This window comes from Nematostella vectensis, chromosome 4, assembly GCF_932526225.1.
Source record: "Nematostella vectensis chromosome 4, jaNemVect1.1, whole genome shotgun sequence".
Classification (NCBI taxonomy): Eukaryota; Metazoa; Cnidaria; class Anthozoa; order Actiniaria; family Edwardsiidae; genus Nematostella; species Nematostella vectensis.
In genome coordinates, this window is record NC_064037.1 from 12,098,748 (window position 1) to 12,122,546 (window position 23,799).

The 23,799-nt window shown below is 40.4% G+C and overlaps 2 protein-coding genes across 4 annotated transcripts in view; one reads left to right on the forward strand and one right to left on the reverse strand.

The window, feature by feature from the left end:
* The window catches only part of LOC116620708 (DNA repair protein RAD51 homolog 4), a 48,947-nt gene extending 26,371 nt beyond the window's left edge, over positions 1 to 22,576 (forward strand). The window contains exon 12 of one of the 2 annotated variants that reach the window (XM_032386364.2): positions 22,499 to 22,576. The gene's annotated coding sequence lies outside the window, so the exon portion shown is untranslated. Of the gene's footprint in view, positions 1 to 1,611; positions 1,898 to 22,498 lie in introns of those variants that run through there. The other variant, XM_048727064.1, reaches the window with a different exon arrangement.
* Positions 1 to 23,560, reverse strand: part of LOC5516586 (MAM and LDL-receptor class A domain-containing protein 1) — a 38,443-nt gene extending 14,883 nt beyond the window's left edge. The window contains exons 1-21 of one of the 2 annotated variants that reach the window (XM_048727061.1): positions 23,251 to 23,560; positions 22,253 to 22,308; positions 20,918 to 21,037; positions 20,152 to 20,414; positions 18,789 to 18,915; positions 17,966 to 18,103; positions 16,249 to 16,499; positions 15,721 to 15,856; positions 14,109 to 14,280; positions 13,428 to 13,579; positions 12,457 to 12,618; positions 11,860 to 11,862; positions 11,188 to 11,444; positions 10,348 to 10,480; positions 9,943 to 10,263; positions 6,861 to 7,079; positions 6,011 to 6,178; positions 5,913 to 5,939; positions 5,582 to 5,734; positions 3,622 to 3,798; positions 190 to 327 (exon numbers count right to left, since the gene is read on the reverse strand). In XM_048727061.1, the coding sequence (XP_048583018.1) occupies positions 190 to 327; positions 3,622 to 3,798; positions 5,582 to 5,734; positions 5,913 to 5,939; positions 6,011 to 6,178; positions 6,861 to 7,079; positions 9,943 to 10,263; positions 10,348 to 10,480; positions 11,188 to 11,444; positions 11,860 to 11,862; positions 12,457 to 12,618; positions 13,428 to 13,579; positions 14,109 to 14,280; positions 15,721 to 15,856; positions 16,249 to 16,499; positions 17,966 to 18,103; positions 18,789 to 18,915; positions 20,152 to 20,414; positions 20,918 to 21,037; positions 22,253 to 22,307 (3,172 nt within the window). In that variant the 5' untranslated portion in view covers position 22,308; positions 23,251 to 23,560. The remainder of the gene's footprint in view (positions 1 to 189; positions 328 to 3,621; positions 3,799 to 5,581; positions 5,735 to 5,912; positions 5,940 to 6,010; positions 6,179 to 6,860; positions 7,080 to 9,942; positions 10,264 to 10,347; positions 10,481 to 11,187; positions 11,445 to 11,859; positions 11,863 to 12,456; positions 12,619 to 13,427; positions 13,580 to 14,108; positions 14,281 to 15,720; positions 15,857 to 16,248; positions 16,500 to 17,965; positions 18,104 to 18,788; positions 18,916 to 20,151; positions 20,415 to 20,917; positions 21,038 to 22,252; positions 22,309 to 23,250) is intronic. The other variant, XM_048727062.1, reaches the window with a different exon arrangement.
* Between the last annotated feature and the right edge of the window lie 239 nt (positions 23,561 to 23,799).

A 23,799-nucleotide genomic window follows, 5' to 3' on the forward strand; every position in this document is an offset into this window, starting at 1 on the left:
ATGCTTGCAAACATTTTTGTTGTTACCTTTCATGAAGGCGAAGGGAAAGTGAAAATTAGCGCCATTATCATCATTTTTTCTAATTGCCATCGTCTTTATCAACATAATCCTATTAAGTCTGATTTGAATTCTTACTACCAAATCGCCTAGTTAGTCTATGATTCTTAAGAGAGAATACATCAAGCAGACCTTTGCCAATAGTGTGGTCAGCCATCGGACCTGAAGATGCCACTTCGACAAGGTAGCCCTTTCTCCTCAGCCAATTATACCCGCCGTTAACTCCATTTCTATAGCTACACTGGTCTTCTTCGAAGCTGCATGAGCTCACTGCAGATAAATAAAAAAAAATTATTTTACGATACAACTAAGGCTATATAAAGAAGTAAAGATGCGGCCGCAGGCCGCGCGCGGAGCTCCATACGTATAGAAATATGGTATAGCTATGCGACTTGGTTTTGTGGTCATCGCGCGGTTACCCTGTGGTGTCACAATCCATCCATCCAGTCAATCGTGCAACTCCCAGACCCCACTCGATCTTACGCTGTTGTGTGTTTTTACCGCCTCGCTTTGTGCTGCAAAGTTCGTATGTTCACAGAAGAAAGACAGCTTGAAAATAGTAATTAATGAGAAAATAAGCGGATTCAAATGGGCTGAAGTTTTTGAGGAAACGTTTTGTCTGAAGTACGAGCCGATGGAAAATCCCGCCCGTGGCAGCAGCAGCTAAAAAGAGGACGAAGAGGATTCTATATTTATTCACGTCTATATCTATGCAAGGAGATCCTGAGAGGAAAAGGCCTTGGATTGATGTCTTTTTTCAGCTATAAAAACCATTCACTTGTGTTGACGAATTCCTTGCTAGCAGAAAGATCACGGTTTACAACAAAAAGCGAACACAAACACTAGGCGACAAACATACGACAAAAAAAAGCGACAAAAAACACTGCCAAGGTGAGTTTTTGACGATGATTTGTATTGAGCTGAGGCTCAGAGCTTAGGGAAAGGGAAGGCCAGTGGGCTTATCGGCTTAAGTCTATCTACCCGCGGGGTCTTAATAGTGATGACTTTTTTTGTAGTAGGAACCCACGTAGAGATGTGTAAATTCTTTTTATCCATAGCGCGCGCTATTCTAGAAAATGCGCGTTTTTGTCAGTTGTAATGTTTTTGCGTCTCGCGCCACTATTCTGATGTAAATAAGCTTGTAACGATTCACCTTCTTCAGTCTGCCCTGAAGAAGTCTTATTAAAGACGAAAATTTGGCAGAGTCGATTTCCAGTTTTTGGTGTATTGTATTCATTGTTCTGGTACGAGATCGCGACAGTTTGGGCTTTTTTATTCTAGTCTTTTTGAAGATACAGCAACTTTTTCAACATTATCATAAATACTTTACAGTTACAAGAGAATTGTTTCATCGAAAATAAATTCCAAAAATGCAACCTATATTTTTTTTTTTGCTCAAGCTTATATTGTCTGCATCTTGCATACTATCTAATGTGTTTATTTATTTTTATTCAAATAGTTATAGAAAATTAGTAAGGTTATAAATGGGATGATGAAAATATTAATTTGAAAGAAAAACAAATACCCAAGTTAATTGTTTTCACTTTTATTTAGGTAAAACCAACCAAGGACTACCTGAGGGTCGTGATTGATGCTAAAGGCTGGAAGGCATAAGAATAGGCAAATGTAGCCGGGATTTTTTTACTTTGATACAGCAGTATAAGTGTAATAGGGTTTTTAGTGCAAGATGCTTTGTGTCAATGATACTGTAAATCTGTAAAACATTTTTTATCAACCTGAAGATAATAAGAAAAGGGGAAATGTTAGGAGAGTGCTCAATCAAGTTGTTGCATTACTGTTAAAGTTTTTATCAAAAATATAGTCCCAGTTTATTTTTTTATCTCTCTATTGACTATTTTTATATGAAATTGATAATTATTTGCTGTTTCCCCTCTGGACCATGAAACAATTAAAGTAGGTTAGGTTTGAAACTAGACACTATCAGTAATATCAAGATCTTTTCTTTTAATTTGCTTCCCAAGTCAATTTGTTCTCCCCCATTTGATTGCATTTAATTTTGTAGTAGCATTAGCATGTGTGGATCCAGCTGCAGGGTTTCTATAAAAAAAAAACAGCAGGCCACCATGCTAAAGGGTGGGTTCACCAATATGTAATGCATGACTGAGGTATATTTGTGGATTTTAATTTCCTTGGTGATGGAGTATCACTAGTAAGTGGCACCTGAAGTGTATCTAACTATATCATTCTATCTTTGGAATGCTGTTTCATCCATTATTTGTTTCTTTGCAAGGGCAAAGCCGGTCAGAATGTAGCTTTGATACATTAATGGAACTTCTATAAAAGGGTTTTTATTAGGGCAAGGTACTTAATAAATTATATAAGATATATATAAGATAATAACAAACTTGTGCTTTTTTAATAATAAATCTTTAAAGAAAACAGTTTTATATCAAACCAAAGGTAATAGGAAAGGAAAAAATGTTTGGAAAGTTGGAAAGTGCTCAGTCAAGCTATTTTTGCATTTTTGTCATTATATTATTTTAAAGTAGATTCACATTTTTTTCAAATAGAGTTACATTTCTCCCTATCAACTCCCCATTGACTTTCTGTTTATTTGTTTATTTATTGCTCTCTACCCCAAACATAAGTCAATGAACATGGTTTGGTTTGAAATAAAACAAAAATGTAATTAAGAACTTTCAGTAATTTAGTATTTTCCTCCATTGCATTCATTTTTGAGTAGCTAGTATGGGTGGATCCAGGGTTTCTAAAAACAACTGGCCAAAGGGTGGGTGCACTAATATGTATTAATTTCAACACATTCTTCTGAATAATCAGTTGCAGTACATGGAAAATACAGTATGGCATCTAAATCTTTGGAATGCTGTTACATCCTTGATATATTCTTCACAAGGTCAAAGATTGTTATTATACTGTTTTGATACAAAATAAATACGCTTAGTGGAACAAATAAGAATTGACCGTTAGACACTTGAAAAACATTCTCATCAACTAAGGCACCTTGAACTTTTGACAGCCTTTTTTACACCAAGGTTTAGTACTTTCATACTCCATATTCATTATAATTGAATGAGTGCTTGCTTGATCCATTTGAAGGGGCCAATACAATTCATAATTACATGGCAGTAAAAATTGTTTTTTTAAACTCATTTAGAAAACATTCTTTCAATTCTGGCTCCGCTTTTAGGCAGTGCCTAAATTTATATATTAGTCATTATACTATAGTCAAACTAAAATTAAAATGGTTTATAGGCTTCTTGAACGCAGAAATCACTTCTTGAGTGACCTAACGCAAAAATTAATTCAGAAACTGCTGTGGCTGTCACGCGAAGGAAGAAAATAAAATCTTTTAATAAATAAGCCTTTTCTGATATAAAAACGCACGAGTTTTGCACCCAAAAAGTCACGTGATTTCTTAGTTTCGCTTGCTACTATGCATAATACACTTAATTTCCACGTGCTCTTAGAAAGGCATTTAATTCATATTATGCGTAATACAGGTGATGTCCGCGTAATTTAGGAATGATTTTTATGCATGGTGCACGTGAAATCGACGTGCTTTTGAATGGTTAATAGACTTACTATCAGTCGTTATGCACGTGACTCCCGCGTCTTCCGAGTGTCCGCAGTTGTGGGAGCCCCAGTTTTTGTGAGCACATGACCCGAGGGTTTTCTCTGTACCAGTACAACGAACGTCATCCAACCAGATCTTGCCGATACCTTGCCCAAAAGTACCCCCACTGTGTGCCATTACGGCTCCTACGGACATAACGTTTGACATTAGCTACGCCTCAAGTTTATACGGACATAACGTTTGACATCGCCTCAAGTTTATACGGACATAACGTTTGACATCGCCTCAAGTTTATACAGACATTAAGTCTGGCATGAGCTACGCCTCAAGTTTATACAGACATTAAGTCTGGCATGAGCTACGCCTCAAGTTTATACGGACATTAAGTCTGACATGAGCTACGCCTCAAGTTTATACAGACATTAAGTCTGGCATGAGCTACGCCTCAAGTTTATACGGACATTAAGTCTGGCATGAGCTACGCCTCAAGTTTATACGGACATTAAGTCTGACATGAGCTACGCCTCAAGTTTATACAGACATTAAGTCTGACATGAGCTACGCCTCAAGTTTATACGGACATTAAGTCTGGCATTAGCTACGCCTCAAGTTTATACAGACATTAAGTCTGACATGAGCTACGCCTGAAGCTTATACGGACATTAAGTCTGACATGAGCTACACCTCAAGTTTATACGGACTTTAAGTCTGGCATGAGCTACGCCTGAAGTTTATGCGGACATTAAGTCTGGCATGAGCTACGCCTCAAGTTTATACAGACATTAAGTCTGGCATGAGCTACGCCTCAAGTTTATACAGACATTAAGTCTGACATGAGCTACGCCTCAAGTTTATACGGACATTAAGTCTGACATGAGCTACGCCTCAAGTTTATGCGGACATTAAGTCTGACATGAGCTACGCTTCAAGTTTATACAGACATTAAGTCTGACATGAGCTACGCCTCAAGTTTATACAGACATCAAGTCTGACATGAGCTACGCCTGAAGTTTATACGGACATTAAGTCTGACATGAGCTACGCCTCAAGTTTATACGGACATTAAGTCTGGCATGAGCTACGCCTCAAGTTTATACGGACATTAAGTCTGGCATTAGCTACGCCTCAAGTTTATACGGACATAACGTTTGACATCGCCTCAAGTTTATACGGACATAACGTTTGACACCGCCTCAAGTTTATACAGACATTAAGTCTGACATGAGCTACGCCTCAAGTTTATACAGACATTAAGTCTGACATGAGCTACGCCTCAAGTTTATACGGACATTAAGTCTGGCATGAGCTACGCCTCAAGTTTGTACAGACATTAAGTCTGGCATTAGCTACGCCTCAAGTTTATACGGACATTAAGTCTGGCATTAGCTACGCCTCAAGTTTATACAGACATTAAGTCTGGCATTGGCTACGTCTCAAGTTAATACGGACATTAAGTCTGGCATGAGCTACGCCTCAAGTTTATACAGACATTAAGTCTCGCATTGGCTACGCCTCAAGTTTATACGGACATTAAGTCTGGCATTGGCTACGCCTCAAGTTTATAAGGACATTAAGTCTGGCACTGGTTACGCCTTAAGTTTATACGGACATTAAGTCTGGCACGAGCTACGCCTCAAGTTTATACAGACATTAAGTCTGGCATTGGCTACGCCTCAAGTTTATAAGGACATTAAGTCTGGCACTGGTTACGCCTCAAGTTTATACAGACATTAAGTCTCGCATTGGCTACTCCTCAAGTTTATACGGACATTAAGTCTGGCATTGGCTACGCCTTAACTTTATAAGGACATTAAGTCTGGCACTGGTTACGCCTTAAGTTTATACAGACTTTAAGTCTGACATTGCGGCCGCGCCTAAACGGAGCTCGAGAAAATACGGACGCTCAACTAGTAAAATTATCCGGCCTTATAACAGAAACTAGCTGTTCAATAACTTCTGTGCACTTACCTTGATAGCCTAACTGTCGACACACGACATTCGCGTCGCGGATATCCCACGAGTCATCGCACACCGTGCCCCATTCGCCATTATGGTAAATTTCCACTCGTCCGCGGTGCTTCCTGGAACTTCCGGCCAGACGAACCATCTCGGGACCAGGAGCTGCAAAAATTCCATTAGATACTTGTGTTCATTAAACGTGCCAGCCATTTGTAGAATTTTGCCCCGAAGGCGTCAACTCGGAGATTGTGAAGAGTCAACTCGGCGATGTGAAGAGTCGTAACACACAAAATCTCTTACGTAGCAAGTGAAAATTCGTATGAATCTGATATTAACTTACGTGGTGTTGTAGGTAGTGTAGTCAAACCTGCAAAGAAGTAAACAGAAAGTTAGATGAAGATATGGCATACATGGATTATCTGGGTTGGGACACTTTACCTCCATTCCCGCAGAATCGAAGCTGGCATGTTGAAGGTGGTTTCAAACGATAGACATAGAATCCTGAGCAGTTTTTCACTTGGATAAGGACGTTCCATTTACAGCAGTTACTGCTCCAGTGGAAACAGACCTTCCTTGCAACGGCGTTATCTTCAACCGATGGGTGATCTGTAACGGCAGGAAATAAAACGGGTTATTTCTTGTAGCACGCCTTTTCTTGGGAAGAGAAATGTTAAATTGATATATACATGTAAGAAAAAGCTCTATTCAAGGGACAATGTATTCCTCTTTCGGGAAACCTTCTATTCAAGTGTCACGTCTATACTAGGGACAGCTCCTTCCCAGGAACACGGTACATTCTAGGGGAACCGCTATTTAAGAGAAAATACACTTCTGTTGTGACAAACCGATTGAAGGAACGCCTAGAAATACCACCTCTATTTGGCCCCTCTATTTGGTCTGTAATGATTGGCCTCAAATGTCTGTAAAGAATGATTGGCCTTAAATGTCGGTAAAGAATGCCTAAACTAAAATGCCCGTAATGAATGCCTAAATTATAATGTCTGTAATTAATAATTGGCCTCAAATGTCTGTAATGCATGTTTAAACTCAAATGTCTAAATGAATTATTGACCTCTAATGTCTGTAATGAATAATTGACCTCTAATGTCTGTAATGAATAATTGGCCTCAAATGTCTTTAATGAATGATTGACTTCTAATGTCTGTAATGAATGACTTACCTCAAATGTCTGTAATAAATGATTAACCTCAAATGTTTGTAATGAAAGTTTTTTCCCAAATGTCTGTAAAAAATGATTGACATCAAATGTCTATGATAAATGACTAACCTCCTTGCAGCCATCCAGGAGCATGGGTGTTACACCTGTGTGTCGGTACACAGCTATTCGGCATCATGTTTCCCGCGGCGCCAACAAAACGGTACCATAAGCCATCAACAATAGCGCCACTTGACTTGCTGTCACACTTCAGAGAACCGGAAACATATGTCATGGAGCGGTCTGCACTGGACAGGTTACGATACTGTGTGCACTCGTTATCGACCGTACCTAATGAGGAAGAGATGGCGCATTCAGGGGTAGCGGGCTTCATTAAGGAGAGATGACAAATTTAAAGGAATATGACATATTTCGGGTGAAATGACATCATCAAGGCGAGATGACATCATCAGGGGAAGATGACATTATCAGGGGAATATGACATCAGGGTGAGATGACATTATCAGGGTGAGATGACATCATCAGGGTGAGATGACATTATCAGGGTGAGATGACATTATCAGGGTGAGATGACATTATCAGGGGAATATGACATCAGGGTGAGATGACATTATCAGGGTGAGATGACATTATCAGGGGAAGAGGGGAAGATGACATCAGGGTGAGATGACATCATCAGGGTGAGATGACATCATCAAGGTGAGATGACATTATCAGGGTGAGATGACATCATCAGGGAAAGATTACTTCATCAGGGTGAGATGACATTATCAGGGTGAGATGACATTATCAGGGAAAGATTACATCATCAGGGTGAGATGACATTATCAGGGTGAGATGACATTATCAGGGTGAGATGACATCATCAGGGTGAGATGACATTATCAGGGTGAGATGACATCATCAGGGTGAAATGACATTATCAGGGAAAGATTACATCATCAGGGTGAGATGACATTATCAGGGGAAGAGGGGAAGATGACATCAGGGGAAGATGACATCATTATGGTGAGATAACATTATCAAGGTGAGATGACATTATCAGGGTGAGATAACATTATCAAGGTGAGATGACATTATCAGGGGAAGAGGGGAAGATGACATCGAGAAAGATGACATCATCAGGGTGAGATGACATCATCAGGGGAAGATGACATCATCAGGGTGAGATGACATCATCAGGGTGAGATGACATTATCAAGGTGAGATGACATTATCAAGGTGAGATTACATCATCAGGGTGAGATGACATTATCAGGGGAAGAGGGGAAGATGACATCAGGGTGAGATGACATCATCAGGGTGAGATGACATTATCAAGGTGAGATGACATTGTCAGGGGAAGAGGGGAAGATGACATCAGGGGAAGATGACATCAGGGTGAGATGACATTATCAGGGGAAGATGACATCATCAGGGTGAGATGACATCATCAGGGTGAGATGACATTATCAAGGTGAGATGACATTATCAGGGTGAGATGACATTATCAAGGTGAGATGACATTATCAGGGGAAGAGGGGAAGATGACATCAGGGGAAGATGACATTATCAGGGTGAGATGACATTATCAGGGGAAGATGACATCATCAGGGTGAGATGACATCATCAGGGTGAGATGACATCATCAAGGTGAGATGACATTATCAGGGTGAGATGACATCATCAGGGAAAGATTACATCATCAGGGTGAGATGACATTATCAGGGTGAGATGACATTATCAGGGAAAGATTACATCATCAGGGTGAGATGACATTATCAGGGTGAGATGACATTATCAGGGTGAGATGACATCATCAGGGTGAGATGACATTATCAGGGTGAGATGACATCATCAGGGTGAGATGACATTATCAGGGAAAGATTACATCATCAGGGTGAGATGACATTATCAGGGGAAGAGGGGAAGATGACATCAGGGGAAGATGACATCATTATGGTGAGATAACATTATCAAGGTGAGATGACATTATCAGGGTGAGATAACATTATCAAGGTGAGATGACATTATCAGGGGAAGAGGGGAAGATGACATCGAGAAAGATGACATCATCAGGGTGAGATGACATCATCAGGGGAAGATGACATCATCAGGGTGAGATGACATCATCAGGGTGAGATGACATTATCAAGGTGAGATGACATTATCAAGGTGAGATTACATCATCAGGGTGAGATGACATTATCAGGGGAAGAGGGGAAGATGACATCAGGGTGAGATGACATCATCAGGGTGAGATGACATTATCAAGGTGAGATGACATTGTCAGGGGAAGAGGGGAAGATGACATCAGGGGAAGATGACATCAGGGTGAGATGACATTATCAGGGGAAGATGACATCATCAGGGTGAGATGGCATCATCAGGGTGAGATGACATTATCAAGGTGAGATGACATTATCAGGGTGAGATGACATTATCAAGGTGAGATGACATTATCAGGGGAAGAGGGGAAGATGACATCAGGGGAAGATGACATTATCAGGGTGAGATGACATTATCAGGGGAAGATGACATCATCAGGGTGAGATGACATCATCAGGGTGAGATGACATTATCAAGGTGAGATGACATTATCAGGGTGAGATGACATTATCAGGGTGAGATGACATTATCAGGGTGAGATGACATTATCAGGGTGAGATGACATCATCAGGGTGAGATGACATTATCAAGGTGAGATGACATTATCAGGGGAAGAGGGGAAGATGACATCAGGGTGAGATGACATCATCAGGGTGAGATGACATTATCAAGGTGAGATGACATTATCAGGGGTAGAGGGGAAGATGACATCAGGGGAAGATGACATCAGGGTGAGATGACATCATCAGGGTGAGATGACATTATCAAGGTGAGATGACATCATCAGGGTGAGATGACATTATCAGGGTGAGATGACATTATCAGGGGAAGAGGGGAAGATGACATCAGGGTGAGATGACATTATCAGGGGTAGAGGGGAAGATGACATCATCAGGGTGAGATGACATCATCAGGGTGAGATGACATTATCAGGGGAAGATGGCATTAGTAAATAATGTCATAACCAGGTGAAAATTATATCACTCCGGAAGATTACAACCAGGGAAAGATGAAATCATCACAGGAGTAAGAGCTGATATCATTATTGAAAAGTGACATCAGCCAAATTACTTTCATTCAATGAAAGGCCATATATACCACCTACCATTGGAGCAAACGACCCCGGCATCCTCGCTATGTCCACAGTTATTGGACCCCCATTCCCTGTGTCTGCACTGCAACAATGATGACTCTCTTCCGCTACATCCAACCTCATCTAGCCAGATCTGTCCGGTTCCTGGCCCGTACTTGCCACCAGACGCGGCCTTGGACGGGCCTGCAAATCCTAGCATGCGGCAGACGACGGTCGCATCCATGTCGTCCCAGTTGTCATCGCATATCGTACCCCACACGTTATTGTGGAGAATCTCAATTCTGCCTTCCATGGAATTAGGGCCGTTGCGTAATCGAACGCTACCCTCTAGACCTAGTGGACAGAAATGATGATAAGTTGAGTTCCCCATGGCCCACGGTTTTCTCATCAGCCGGCCGTTTCTCCATAGAAGCGTACCTGTGTGAGAAGAGTTTTGGCTCGGTTTAGCGCCACTCGGCTGTAGTTGGCATCCCTTGGTTGTTGCCGTTATCTCATCGATAGCAATATCCCCGGTGTAATCTGTGCCTCGGAGACCCTCAAAGATCACCACCTGAAATTAAGCATCTTGAGGTATTTGCTAGAAAATTAAATATCTAAGTTTATCACTGAAAAAAAAAACAGGTGTTTTACTCGTGCCCTGTTCGGGAGCGCAAAATAGTCAAATATAGATGTGGATCTTGATCCTATTAGAAAAAAAAGGTTTAGCCTCCTTTTAAAGGATCTCCTTTTTAGCTTTCTTTTAAGATATCGAGATACCTGTATCGAAGAAAGGGGACTCGGAACGAGTAAAAATAAACAGCCCCCGCTCTGTCATATTCCTAGTCTCCCTCTTCCTCTCGTTTCCACAGGAATCCCAAAAGGAGTAGCTTGTCGAGGGGGCTAAATGGGATATTGGAGTTGAGAAGATACTTCATATGTTCATAGGCAGTCAGAGCATAAGTTAATTAGGGCGTGACGTGATTTCAATCTGAACTTCGATCTCGAGGGCGTGAACTAAAAGGAACAATTTGTATAATAACGAATTGACTGAATCGATTATACCAGGCTATGTAGACCACTACATACAAGTCCAAAAAGTTCCGCAATTGGATTGGACGAAAAAATTATTTCAATGAAAGAAAGCCCCTCCCGGCATGGAAAGTTTCAGGCTGATTTATAAAAGCTGAATAATTGGCTTTTTGTGGTTGTTTATTTAAAAGCAAAAGCGCGCGCGAGTTTGCCACCCAAAAAGTCACATGTCTTCAAGTCGACTATTACCTTGGGTTTCTTTGAATCCAGGCCGAAGCTTGCTTTCTTCCAAGTACTTCCCTGTTGGCCCTTTAAGCTCCAGACAAGATTCTCATCGCTGGATCCAAAGTACTTGACATAAACATTCAACTGCCCTATAGTTGAACCTCTCATGTGATAGTAAAACTGCATACACGTAACGTTGGCAGGGAGGTTTGGGCTGTTCAGGCGTGCTTTGGAGTTGACCACCAGGCTTGAACCAGAAGTCTCGATGTACATGTAATACCCTGCAAAGAACAAAAAAATGTTAAATTATTTGTATGTTATTCGTATTATTCGCTGGTGTAAGTGGTTAGCAATTATTACAACATCATTCAACATTGCACACAGCATTTCGCATTATTGATCATATGTTTTTGCATGTTTTGTTTTTTGCCTGTTTTCCAACAAATGTTGGCAATGATGTTTGCACAAGTTATTGTTAGATGTTTGACCTCAGCAATTAAGGTGAAAAATCTACTCTAAACGCTCTGCAAACTGCGCTACTATTGCTAAAGTAAAGATGTGTGTCTCAGTTCACCTCATTCTCGCCGGGAATTAGTCGATCAGAGGTTACAAATGGATAACAATTGGGTTTATACTCCCTTTGATTGAATGAGGATGGCACGCTGGCTGCAGAGGTAGTTGTGCTGTAGTACCTACCTTCTGTAGATGGAAGAAAACGCTTTTAACGTGATTTCAATGTGACATGGCATTATTATTTTACTTGGTGCGGGAGTAGTGTCCATTTAATCAGAGTTGTTATCGCCAATGATAACGATAGGTGAATGAATTTAGTTGATACTAAAAGTGAAACATGATCACAAATGATTAATGACACAAAGAAGTACTTGTGGTTACTATCATAGTACATCACCAATACCTAGATGCTCTTATGGTGGTATATAGCGGTTATTTTATAATTATTAGCATTGTGGTATGAGGATAATATACTCCCTTTTAGCGCAAATTCTCCCTTTCAAAAAGCTTTTAGTGGTGGTAATACGCTTCACCTACCTCCTAGAAGTAGAAAACAAATAAATGGTACACTTAGTTGTTGTAGCTATAACATTTTGTCGTTCGAGATGACAAGCATCAGTGATTTTATGTCTCTAATAAACCTCCGACTTTAATACTTAACATACTTCACGACCCTGCTAATTGTGTCGTATTTACCAGGGAAATATACTTAACTATAATCGAGCTAAAAGCATTACTACTAAGACGTGGTCAATGAACAGCACTAACTGGGGTTTCTACCTTTGTCGTTTGGCGCGCCTCCGTTTGGGCCTGTTCCTGATGAGGGCGTGGCTCTTCTCTGTCTTGTCCAATCAAAGTCGTCCAGTCCGGACGGCTCGTTCTTGTACCCACAGAGATCCGCATAGTTGAACGAGCAATTACCCGTGACTGGTCGCGAACCTCCTGTTACAGAATCAAGTAGATACGTAAGGCAAACACCACCATATTCTACCCATGATCCATCCCTATTATATGCCAAGGAAAAATTATTTTGGCGATTAACAAACTGTTATTATGAAAGTGAAGGCAGGAATCCATAGAGTTAGACTGTCGTTTGAAACGCAGTATTTTGGTTGACGGTTATAAGAAAACCCGGAATAAAGGCTGTCAAGCTGGCTCTATCAATCAATAGGTGACGATTTCTAAAGTCTAAAAACAGTGGCCACAATGTGGAAACCCGACATAACACCAGACTACTATATAAAATCCGAGTATTACCCCAGGATATCATGATATGAAATTTTGCCATTACGGCCAGCGACAATATGAAAATCAGATATTGCGGTAGGGAGCCATTCGAGAACCTGGCCTTACCAGAAACCTCAATATGTAAACCTGGTGTTACGACACGCAAACATTGGTATTGAAAGGGTACTGACCAGTAAGACATGCGACCCCATTATGAAAATCTCCCATTACGGCTGACGACCATATGAAAACCATACATTACGGTAGGGAGCCATTTGAGAACCTGGCCTTACGAGAACCTTCAACATGAAAACCTGGTGTTACGACACGTAAACATTGGTATTGAAAGGGTACTGACCAATAAGACTGCGACCCCATTATGAAAATCTGCCATTACGGCTGACGACCATATGAAAACCATACATTACGGTAGGGAGCCATTTGAGAACTTGGCCTTACGAGAACCTTCAACATGAAAACCTGGTGTTACGACACGTAAACATTGGTATTGAAAGGGTACTGACCATTTAGACAAGCGACCCCAGCGTCCTCACTGTGACCGCAGTTGTTCTTGCCCCAGCCCGCATGGCGACACTGTGAAATGCTCGTCTCGCTTCCATTACAGTTAAGTTCATCAAGCCAGATAGTGCCAGTCCCTGCTCCATAAGCTGCCGACCTGTGGTTGAGTAGAACCAGCAATTTAGCCTGCTTGCAGGATATAAACTAAAATCCCAACTAGCAGATGAATCGAGTTTTCCGCAATACTACTATCCATCGTTGGGTGTAGCCTAGAACTGAAAGTAGGCAATCAATCCGCATCACTCCGGGACTAAATCAATCCTTTATACATATATCAATAACAATGATAATTTTCAATGGGCAGGAATCGATTTGGAAAGTTAGAATTTTGCACCAATAAAAAGCTTTTTCTGATTACAATTACTAAATATAACAAAAAGTTGCTTTGGAGAGAGAGGAGAGTTGTTCTACTATGGCCTGGTCATACGAGTTCCCATAAAGAATTATACAAAATCATCTTGCAATGAGCAGTAGCCTAGGACACCATCTTTGCATCCAATCTAGCATTACCTATACCTTTGTAGCATGAATCAAAAAAATACTTAAGCTACGACGAGTCTTAAAGTGCTTTTTGTTGTTGTTATTTTGCCACAAACAGGAGGACAAACAGCCAGTCTTGTGCTCACCTCGGCGCAGACTCTGCCCCTGGATATCCCAGCATCTTACAAATGACGATAGCTTCGCTCATATCCCAGTTGTCGTCACATATGGTCCCCCAATGTCCAGCGTGATAGACCTCTACCCGCCCCTCATACTGGGTGGGGCCATTCACTAATCGCACTGACCCCTCCTTGGGCTCTGAGAGAAAAAAAACGTTTTATTTTTAATTACTTTCAATAGTTATATAATTCAGGGCAGTAGCAGGGGTGGGGCACTTGGGGCACGTGTCCCCCAATATTTTCCAAAAATTATAAGGAAATAGGCAATAACTTTCCTTTTATAAAAAATATAAGGAAATGACCAATAACTTTCCATTTATAAAAATTATAAGGAAGTGACCAATAACTTTCCTTTTATAAAAAATATAAGGAAATGACCAATAACTTTCCATTTATAAAAATTATAAGGAAGTGACCAATAACTTTCCTTTTATAAAAATTATAAGGAAATGACCAATAACTTTTCTTTTATAAAAATTATAAGGAAATGACCAATAACTTTTCTTTTATAAAACTTATAAGGAAATGACCAATAACTTTTCTTTTATAAAAATTATAAGGAAATGACCAATAACTTTCCATTTATAAAACTTATAAGGAAATGACCAATAACTTTCCTTTTATAAAAATTATAAGGAAATGACCAATAACTTTTCTTTTATAAAAATTATAAGGAAATGACCAATAACTTTTCTTTTATAAAACTTATAAGGAAATGACCAATAACTTTTCTTTTATAAAACTTATAAGGAAATGACCAATAACTTTTCTTTTATAAAAATTATAAGGAAATGACCAATAACTTTCCTTTTATAAAAATTATAAGGAAGTGACCAATAACTTTTCTTTTATAAAAATCATAAGGAAATGACCAATAACTTTTCTTTTATAAAAATTATAAGGAAATGACCAATAACTTTTCTTTTATAAAAATTATAAGGAAATGACCAATAACTTTTCTTTTATAAAAATTATAAGGAAATGACCAATAACTTTTCTTTTATAAAAATTATAAGGAAATGACCAATAGCTTTTCTTTTATAAAAATTATAAGGAAATGACCAATAACTTTCCTTTTATAAAAATTATAAGGAAATGACCAATAACTTTTCTTTTATAAAAACTATAAGGAAATGACCAATAACTTTTCTTTTATAAAAATTATAAGGAAATGACCAATAACTTTTCTTTTATAAAAATTATAAGGAAATGACCAATAACTTTCCTTTTAAAAATTATAAGGAAATGACCAATAACTTTTCTTTTATAAAAATTATAAGGAAATGACCAATAACTTTTCTTTTATAAAAATTATAAGGAAATGACCAAAACTTTCCTTTTATAAAAATTATAAGGAAATGACCAATAATTTTCTTTTATAAAAATTATAAGGAAATGACCTGCTACTGCTCTGTAATTGCATAACAATTTCTATATTAACAAATCTAGTCTCGGTCTGACCTAAATAAAGATTAAGATTGAGTTTTATTGGGTGACTTATTATTTATAGAGATACCAATGTGTTGCAATAACTGAGTTGTTTTCTCAGTTGGACATTTCACTTGTTAACAGCACTTACTTTCCACCGACACGGTGGAGTTGGTCTGCGGCTTGGCCCACTGCGGGTACACATCACATGAATTTGTCGATACGACGATGTCATCCACAGCGATGTCCCCCGTGTAATCACTTCCTCTGACACCCTCGAGCAATAGCTGGAATGATTCAAGCATTGAAACACTTTTACAATTTATCAATCGCGTAAAAAAACGTGAACATTTTCACACTTTATTTTAGCACGAAGTAAGAATTCATCGACTATTGCAAATATTGTCAATCGCAGGAAAAACGTGAACATTTTCACACTTTATTTTAGCACAGAGTAAAAATTCAACGACTATTGCAAATATTGTCAATCGCAGGAAAAACGTGAAATTTTTCACGTTTTATTTAAGCATAAAATCATTACCGACTATTGCAAATATTTATTAGAATCAGCTGTGAATCAAGACTCGCTGATTTTCTTCCCCAAGTTTTATAGACATTGAGAAGTCTAAAGCGCTTGCGTAAACGAAATAACGCATTTTAAAGAGCTGTTTGACTTCACCTGTATTGTTTCTCCAGTGTAGTTGATAGGGACTTGCGCCATTTGCCAGCGTTGCCCTTGGTTACCCGAGAGTGTCCATAGCAACGTCCTTGTGCTGTTGGTATCAGCGTAGATGTTAAAGGACCCCATACTTGCCCCAAACATATGGTAGTAAAGCGTGACACACGTGGCGTTTGCTTGAAGAAGGGGACTGTAGAGCCGTGCCATTTCGCCTTGCTTTCCACCCGTGGCCTCAACGTATATATAAGAACCTATGACGTAATAGATAAAAGCGTATACATAGGAGATAGGAGAAGGACCGAGTATTTGACTCTGCAAACATACCCAACATACCCTGCGTGGTCATTACCTAGCCCCCATGTGCGGTCATTACCTCACCCCCATGTGCGGTCATTACCTAGTCCCCATGTGTGGTCATTACCTAGTCCCCATGTGCGGTCATTACCTAGTCCCCATGTGCGGTCATTACCTAGTCCCCATGTGCGGTCATTACCTAGTCCCCATGTGCGGTCATTACCTAGTCCCCATGTGTGGTCATTACCTCACCCCCATGTGCGGTCATTACCTAGTCCCCATGTGTGGTCATTACCTCACCCCCATGTGCGGTCATTACCTAGTCCCCATGTGTGGTCATTACCTCACCCCCATGTGCGATCATTACCTAGTCCCCATGAGCGGTCATTACCTCACCCCCATGTGTGGTCATTACCTCACCCCCATGTGCGGTCATTACCTCACCCCCATGTGTGGTCATTACCTCACCCCCATGTGCGGTCATTACCTAGTCCCCATGTGTGGTCATTACCTCACCCCCATGTGCGGTCATTACCTCACCCCCATGTGCGGTCATTACCTAGTCCCTATGTGTGGTCATTACCTCACCCCCATGTGCGGTCATTACCTAGTCCCCATGTGTGGTCATTACCTCACCCCCATGTGCGGTCATTACCTAGTCCCCATGTGTGGTCATTACCTCACCCCCATGTATGGTCATTACCTAGCCTCCATGTGTGGTCATTACCTCACCCCCATGTGTGGTCATTACCTAGTCCCCATGTGTGGTCATTACCTAGTCCCCATGTGTGGTCATTACCTCAACCCCATGTGTGGTCATTACCTAGCCCCCATCTGTGGTCATTACCTCACCCCCATGTGTGGTCATTACCTCACCCCCATGTGTGGTCATTACCTAGCCTCCATGTGTGGTCATTACCTCACCCCCATGTGCGGTCATTACCTAGTCCCCATGTGCGGTCATTACCTAGTCCCCATGTGTGGTCATTACCTCACCCCCATGTGCGGTCATTACCTAGTCCCCGTGTGCGGTCATTACCTCACCCCCATGTGCGGTCATTACCTAGTCCCCATGTGTGGTCATTACCTCACCCCCATGTGCGGTCATTACCTAGTCCCCATGTGTGGTCATTACCTAGTCCCCATGTGTGGTCATTACCTCACCCCCATGTGTGGTCATTACCTAGTCCCCATGTGTGGTCATTACCTCACCCCCATGTGTGGTCATTACCTCACCCCCATGTGTGGTCATCACCTAGTCCCCATGTGTGGTCATTACCTCACCCCCATGTGTGGTCATTACCTAGTCCCCATGTGTGGCCATTACCTAGCCTCCATGTGTGGTCATTACCTAGTCCCCATGTGCGGTCATTACCTCACCCCCATGTGTGGTCATTACCTCACCCCCATGTGTGGTCATTACCTAGCCCTGTTGTGTGGTCATTTGTTGGTCCCGTCTGGTCCGAGGGTGTAGCATCCCGGTTAAGAATCCACTTGAACTTTGTGGGCGCTCTGTTTGAGTAGCCGCACAAGTTGTAATCAAAGTCGCAGCTTCCAGGCACTGGAAGGGCAAAACATTGTTTTTATCAAAAGGTGAGCTTTGGTCATTGGTGGCGGCAATAACATGAAGGGTATAGAGATCCAGGCACTTGAAGGGCAAAACATTGTCAATATCAAAACGTGAGCTTTTGTCAATGGTGGCGGCAATAATATGAAGGGTGAAGAGATGCAGTTAGTTGAAAAATATGTGGTTGATGACGATGTTATCTGAGGACAACTATGATAATGATGGCAGGGGGTGAGGGGCCACAGAGGCCCACCCCTCCCCTCTAGAAGCTAAAAATACAGTAAACGTGTCGGACATTATTTGAAATACAGTGGTAAAATGCCTTAGAAGGGTCTTTTGAGGACCCTCCAATTAAAAGTTCTGGCTACTCCCCTGGATTATGAAAGTCATGATGTTTTTTGAGGAAAACTATGATGATGATGTTACCTGAGGACAATTATGATGATTATGTTATTTGACGACAACTATGATGATGATGTTATTTGACAAAAAAATATGATGATGATGATGACGTTGTTTGACGACAATTATGAGGATGATGTTGTTTGAGGACAACTATGATGATGATGATGTTATTTGAAAACAACTATGATGATGATGTCATTTGACAACAACTATGATGATGATGACATATGACGATGATTATGCATTTAGGAAAGCATATTGTGTAGTCCGGTACCTTCTTCTGGGATCTTTTTCGGTGCGGCGAAGCTTGGTGATAGATTACACGGATCTGATGTCACATTGACGTCATCAATTCCAATCCTTGCCCAATTCATAACTCCGACAACGCCTTCAAAATAAACCTGCAGCATAGTGGACCAAAAAATAAGGCACACCATGGCATATTGACTTAGCCCTTGCTAACTTTAAAAAGGTTAAATGGGAAGTATTAGCGTAAGCTACTATTATACTATTGTATAGGGGAATAATTTATTAAGTATAAAGTAGTCCGGATCAAAAGGTATAAGGTGCACCATGGCATGTTGACTTATCTCTTGCTTATATGAAAAAAGTTAAAGGGGTAGTATTAGCGTAAGCTACTATTTTACTATTGTATAGGGGAGTTATTTTTAAGTATTAAGAAGCGCGGATCAAAAGATATAAGGTGCACCATGGCAAATTGACCTAGCCCTTGCTAATATGAAAAAATGGGTAGTTCTAGATAAGAGCGTATACATAACAGCCTAGGATATGACGTAATAGATAAGAGCGTAATATGAAAAGAAAGTTATAGGGGTAGTGTCATAAGTAGTCCGGATCAAAAGCTATATATGGTACACCATGGCATATTAACTTCACATTTGCTAATATGAAAAAAAAATTAAAGGGGTAGGGTCATAAGTAGTCCGCCATTAGAGGAGAGACATGACCTATCCTAAAAAAAATCACATTTTTCGCCTATGATAATCTTGTTTATCCGAATGCATTGAAGGGTTTAAAGAGATAAATAATATTATTATCATTTTCTTTATTGTTTTGTTGTTAACAAGTTCCAACCCTCGCGGCGGCATTCGTGGTGATGTTAATTGGTACCGTCGACCATCACATGACTAACCTTCACCTTGGCTTCTGAGGTGATGATTATTGGTAATGCCCAACCCCCCCACCCATAGAAAACATGCCATCACGTGACTAAATTTCACCGTGGCATTCGTGGTGATGATAATAGTACCCTCGTACCCCCCATAAAAATTATGCCATCACGTGACTAATCTTCACCGTGGCTTTGAGGTGATGTTGATTGGTAATGCCCCACATCCACCCCCCAATAAAAAAACATGCTATCACGTGACTTAACCTACATCGTGGTTTTCGTGGTGATGTTAGTGGTACCCTCGTCCTCCCCATAAAAAAATATGCCATCACGTGACAAACCTTCACCGTAGCTTTGAGGTGATGACGATTGGTAATGCCCCACCCCCCCCCCATAAAAAAACATGCCATCACGTGACTAAACTTCACCTGCATTCGTGGTGATGTTAATAGTAGCTTCGCCCCCCCCCCCCCCCCATGCAAAAACATGCCGTCACGTGACTAACCTTCACCGTGGCATTCGTGGTGATGTTGATTGGTACCGTTGCCCGCCTCCACCGTCGGTCCTGGTAACCCGTTAGAGACCAGGCGATCTCGGGCGGGTTCAAACCAACTTTGATAAGTACTATGAGCTGTCCGGACATTCTATTTTGCATCTGATAGGAGAAGCTCAGACACGAGGAGAGGCTCGTTGGGGTGATTGCTGGTGTCGCCATCCGTGCCACATCACCGGGTGAGCTTCGCAGACCTCGCCTGGCATACATATACGCTAAAAGCAATACAACGTTACGTTAAGCGTTTAAGCAGAAGTGGACGCTTTTGCGAACAGACGTCTCGACGAAAGGCTAACGTAAGATAGGGGAGCAAGGCTTCTCTGTTTAAGAACGCCATTTCAACCTGGTGGTAATTTATTTCCCTGAATCTCATAATGGACTACTTTTTTTGCCATGGCAACTTGAACATTTAAGGGAAACTTTCGCTTAGAAATCACGTGACTCTCTGGCATAGGACATAAGCTAATGCATAATAGCATATTCAGCGCTTAATTTAAGTTAAAGATTTTATTTTTTCGTCGTACTCTGGTGTGACGGGCGCAGTCATTTATTTATTTATTTATTTATTTGCTTGATTATTTTGGTTTGAATTTTCCACCGAAAAGGTTACGTGATCTCTTAGCCCAAGTCCCCTATTTCCAATCACACCTCGGGATAACGAAAGCCAGCAGTATCGTCGCTGTGATATCGCACAATGTTGAGAACTGCAGTTACGTACCTCTTGGGCTAACCGGTAACAACGAAAACCTCCTGGAAATGCGCACCCAGTCGAACTCGTCATTTTCGGACTGTACGAAGCCACAAGTATCCGTCTCAAAGGTGCAGAAAAATCCATTAACTAGACAAAATAAAATAATAAAAAAATAGATTTAAAAAACAAATAATTCTATAATTCTAGTATGCAGCAGCCCACACCGGAAGTCCACACATAAAATGTAATAAACTATAAGAAAAAAGAAAATAAGTGGAAACCAAAAATGGAATAAAAATTACTACAGTGGAATAAAATATATATTAAAAGGAATGGGGAAGGGAGCGTATTTTGGATTGTGGTAGGGCAGGAAATAAATAATGTAAGGAATGGAATGGATGCAGTGGCAAAATCTCTTGTCATGTCGAAGTTTACGGCATACAGGGGCAGGAATTTTCGATGGTGAGGGGGGGGGGGCTGCTGTGATTGTTTTTTAAATTGGAAATGGTTATTTGTTGCTGTTATTGTCTCTGTTTGTTGTTGTTTTTTGTTTGTTTTTGTTATTTGTTTTGCTGCTGTTGTCGATGTTTTTTTTTGTCACCGCTGCTGGTATAGGCGGCGTTTGTTGTTATTGTTTGTTGTTGTTTTTTGTTTGTTTTTGTTATTTGTTTTGCTGCTGTTGTCGATGTTTTTTTTGTCACCGCTGCTGGTATAGGCGGCGTTTGTTGTTATTGTTTGTTGTTGTTTTTTGTTTGTTTTTGTTATTTGTTTTGCTGCTGTTGTCGATGTTTTTTTTGTCACCGCTGCTGGTATAGGCGGCGTTTGTTGTTATTGTTTGTTGTTGTTTTTTGTTTGTTTTTGTTATTTGTTTTGCTGCTGTTGTCGATGTTTTTTTTTTGTCACCGCTGCTGGTATAGGCGGCGTTTGTTGTTGTTTTTTGTTTGTTTTTGTTATTTGTCTTGCTGCTGTTGGCGATGTTTTTTTTTTGTCACCGCTGCTGGTATAGGCGGAGGACATAGGGGGCTCCATCCTTTTTGAAGTAAAACGGGGAGGTGGGGGGCTTTCACCGACTTTTCACTCAAACATGTCGCAACCCCTTGAATGTGAATAATATTCAGTCTAAAATTTCTTCTCTGAAAAACTAAATTTTATACTTAATATTATATCCAGAGACGAGTGGGCAAATCAAAAAAAGAAATATCGCAATAACTTTGTCAAATCATCATACTCGCCCCAGCGCACCTCGGCGTCGGCCTTCGCGAGCGTCACTAGATTCCCAATATCTAAAAACAAAACATTTCCGAATAACCCCGAAGGAGAGCCGGCTAGCAGGCTATATTATGCTAGGATGATATACTCTACCTCTTTCGGAATTCAGCAAGACCAAAAGACCGGCGACAATAATATACAGCCCCATACTGAAAAACGAATAAATAAATATTAGAAGTATTCTGATATTCTATAAGAAGACTTCTAATTGTTGCAGACATTAATTTTCTAGCAAGAAAGGTCGTCACACCAACCCTATTCGTGAAAGGAAATCGCAGAGTATTTATTATCCCATCGGAACCCTTACCGGTACTCTATTTAATCGACATTTATCAACAGGATTTGAAGTTCATTGAAGTGTGGAAGGCATTTATCCTGTGTTCTGTACAACCTGATACAACCATAGACGCAAGAAAAGACTACGAGAAAGAAAAGACGAGAGAATAGAAGAAACGCAAATAATAGATGTGGTAGATAGTAAAACCTTTGGTACAATCATTGTAAATAACGCTTGTCATCTTAATCTGATTACGTCACCCTGTGGTTCAGCCAGGCGCCAACACTAGGCTACTTATCGCCTAGAACCCTGATATCTTTTACGAACAAAGTAATATTCTCGCTATCTAAATAACAAGCAGCCAGTAAGCATTGAACAGATCAAGCATTTTGTTTACTTCTTATGCTCAAAAAGCCTTAATATAAAAGAATCTTAAATAGTTCTCTAGAAACAATAATTACGGCAGATGCCATAAGTACGTCGGTATTCGTTAAACGCTGTTTTTATATATCGTCACTTAGGTTAAAAGTGTTAATGTATGCTTGATTCTACAGCGAAATCTCTCGCACGAGACGTCTAAATATGCAAGCTCATGAGTTTTGCACGTGGTCAAATTATATAAAGTTTTGCGTAACTCACTTTCAGTTTAGTAGCAACTTTAAAGGAACATCAACTTGCATACGCATATACAATAACATATTGAGTGCGAAATTTCATAGCGTTCTTAATTATATTTTGGCAGTATATAAATTATAGAAGGTGTTAATAAAGTAGAGGCCGTATTTACCACATTACAATTTGGTCTTTGAAATACCTTTGGTCTGATATTATTACCAGTAAAAAGCCAGCTCAGTAGGTTTATAAACAAGCTGATGCTTCTAAAGCTCAGCCTCAGTTTTTGCAGACACAATGATGATTCGACTTTAGACTTTGTCCAACTCGCTATGGTGTAAAGCTCTAGTCGAATGGCTGTGATCCAGCTTCTTGTGGGTCTTCCAAACGCGTCGGACTTCGGCTGAGCCTCACAAAGACGACGATCGATCGATCCACAGGAAGTTGCGAGGTTATTACAAAGCTGCACCTAAAAAATCTGACTGACCTCGACATGAAGATTATTGTGTCAAGATGCAAATTAGGCCCTCTTCGTCACACCAGACACAACGGAAATTCAAATGAGTTATCAAGCTTAATTGAGAAAAATGTTTCTCTGAACATCACGTATATGCTTCATCTGCAGGACGGATAAATCTTGCGATTTTTTTTTTGATAGAAAGTTTCGTTTGACACGTTCACTCTTCAACCACGGCAGTGCTAAGAATATGTTTACCCATAGCATCCGGTAACTGTAAAGAAATTGGAAGGT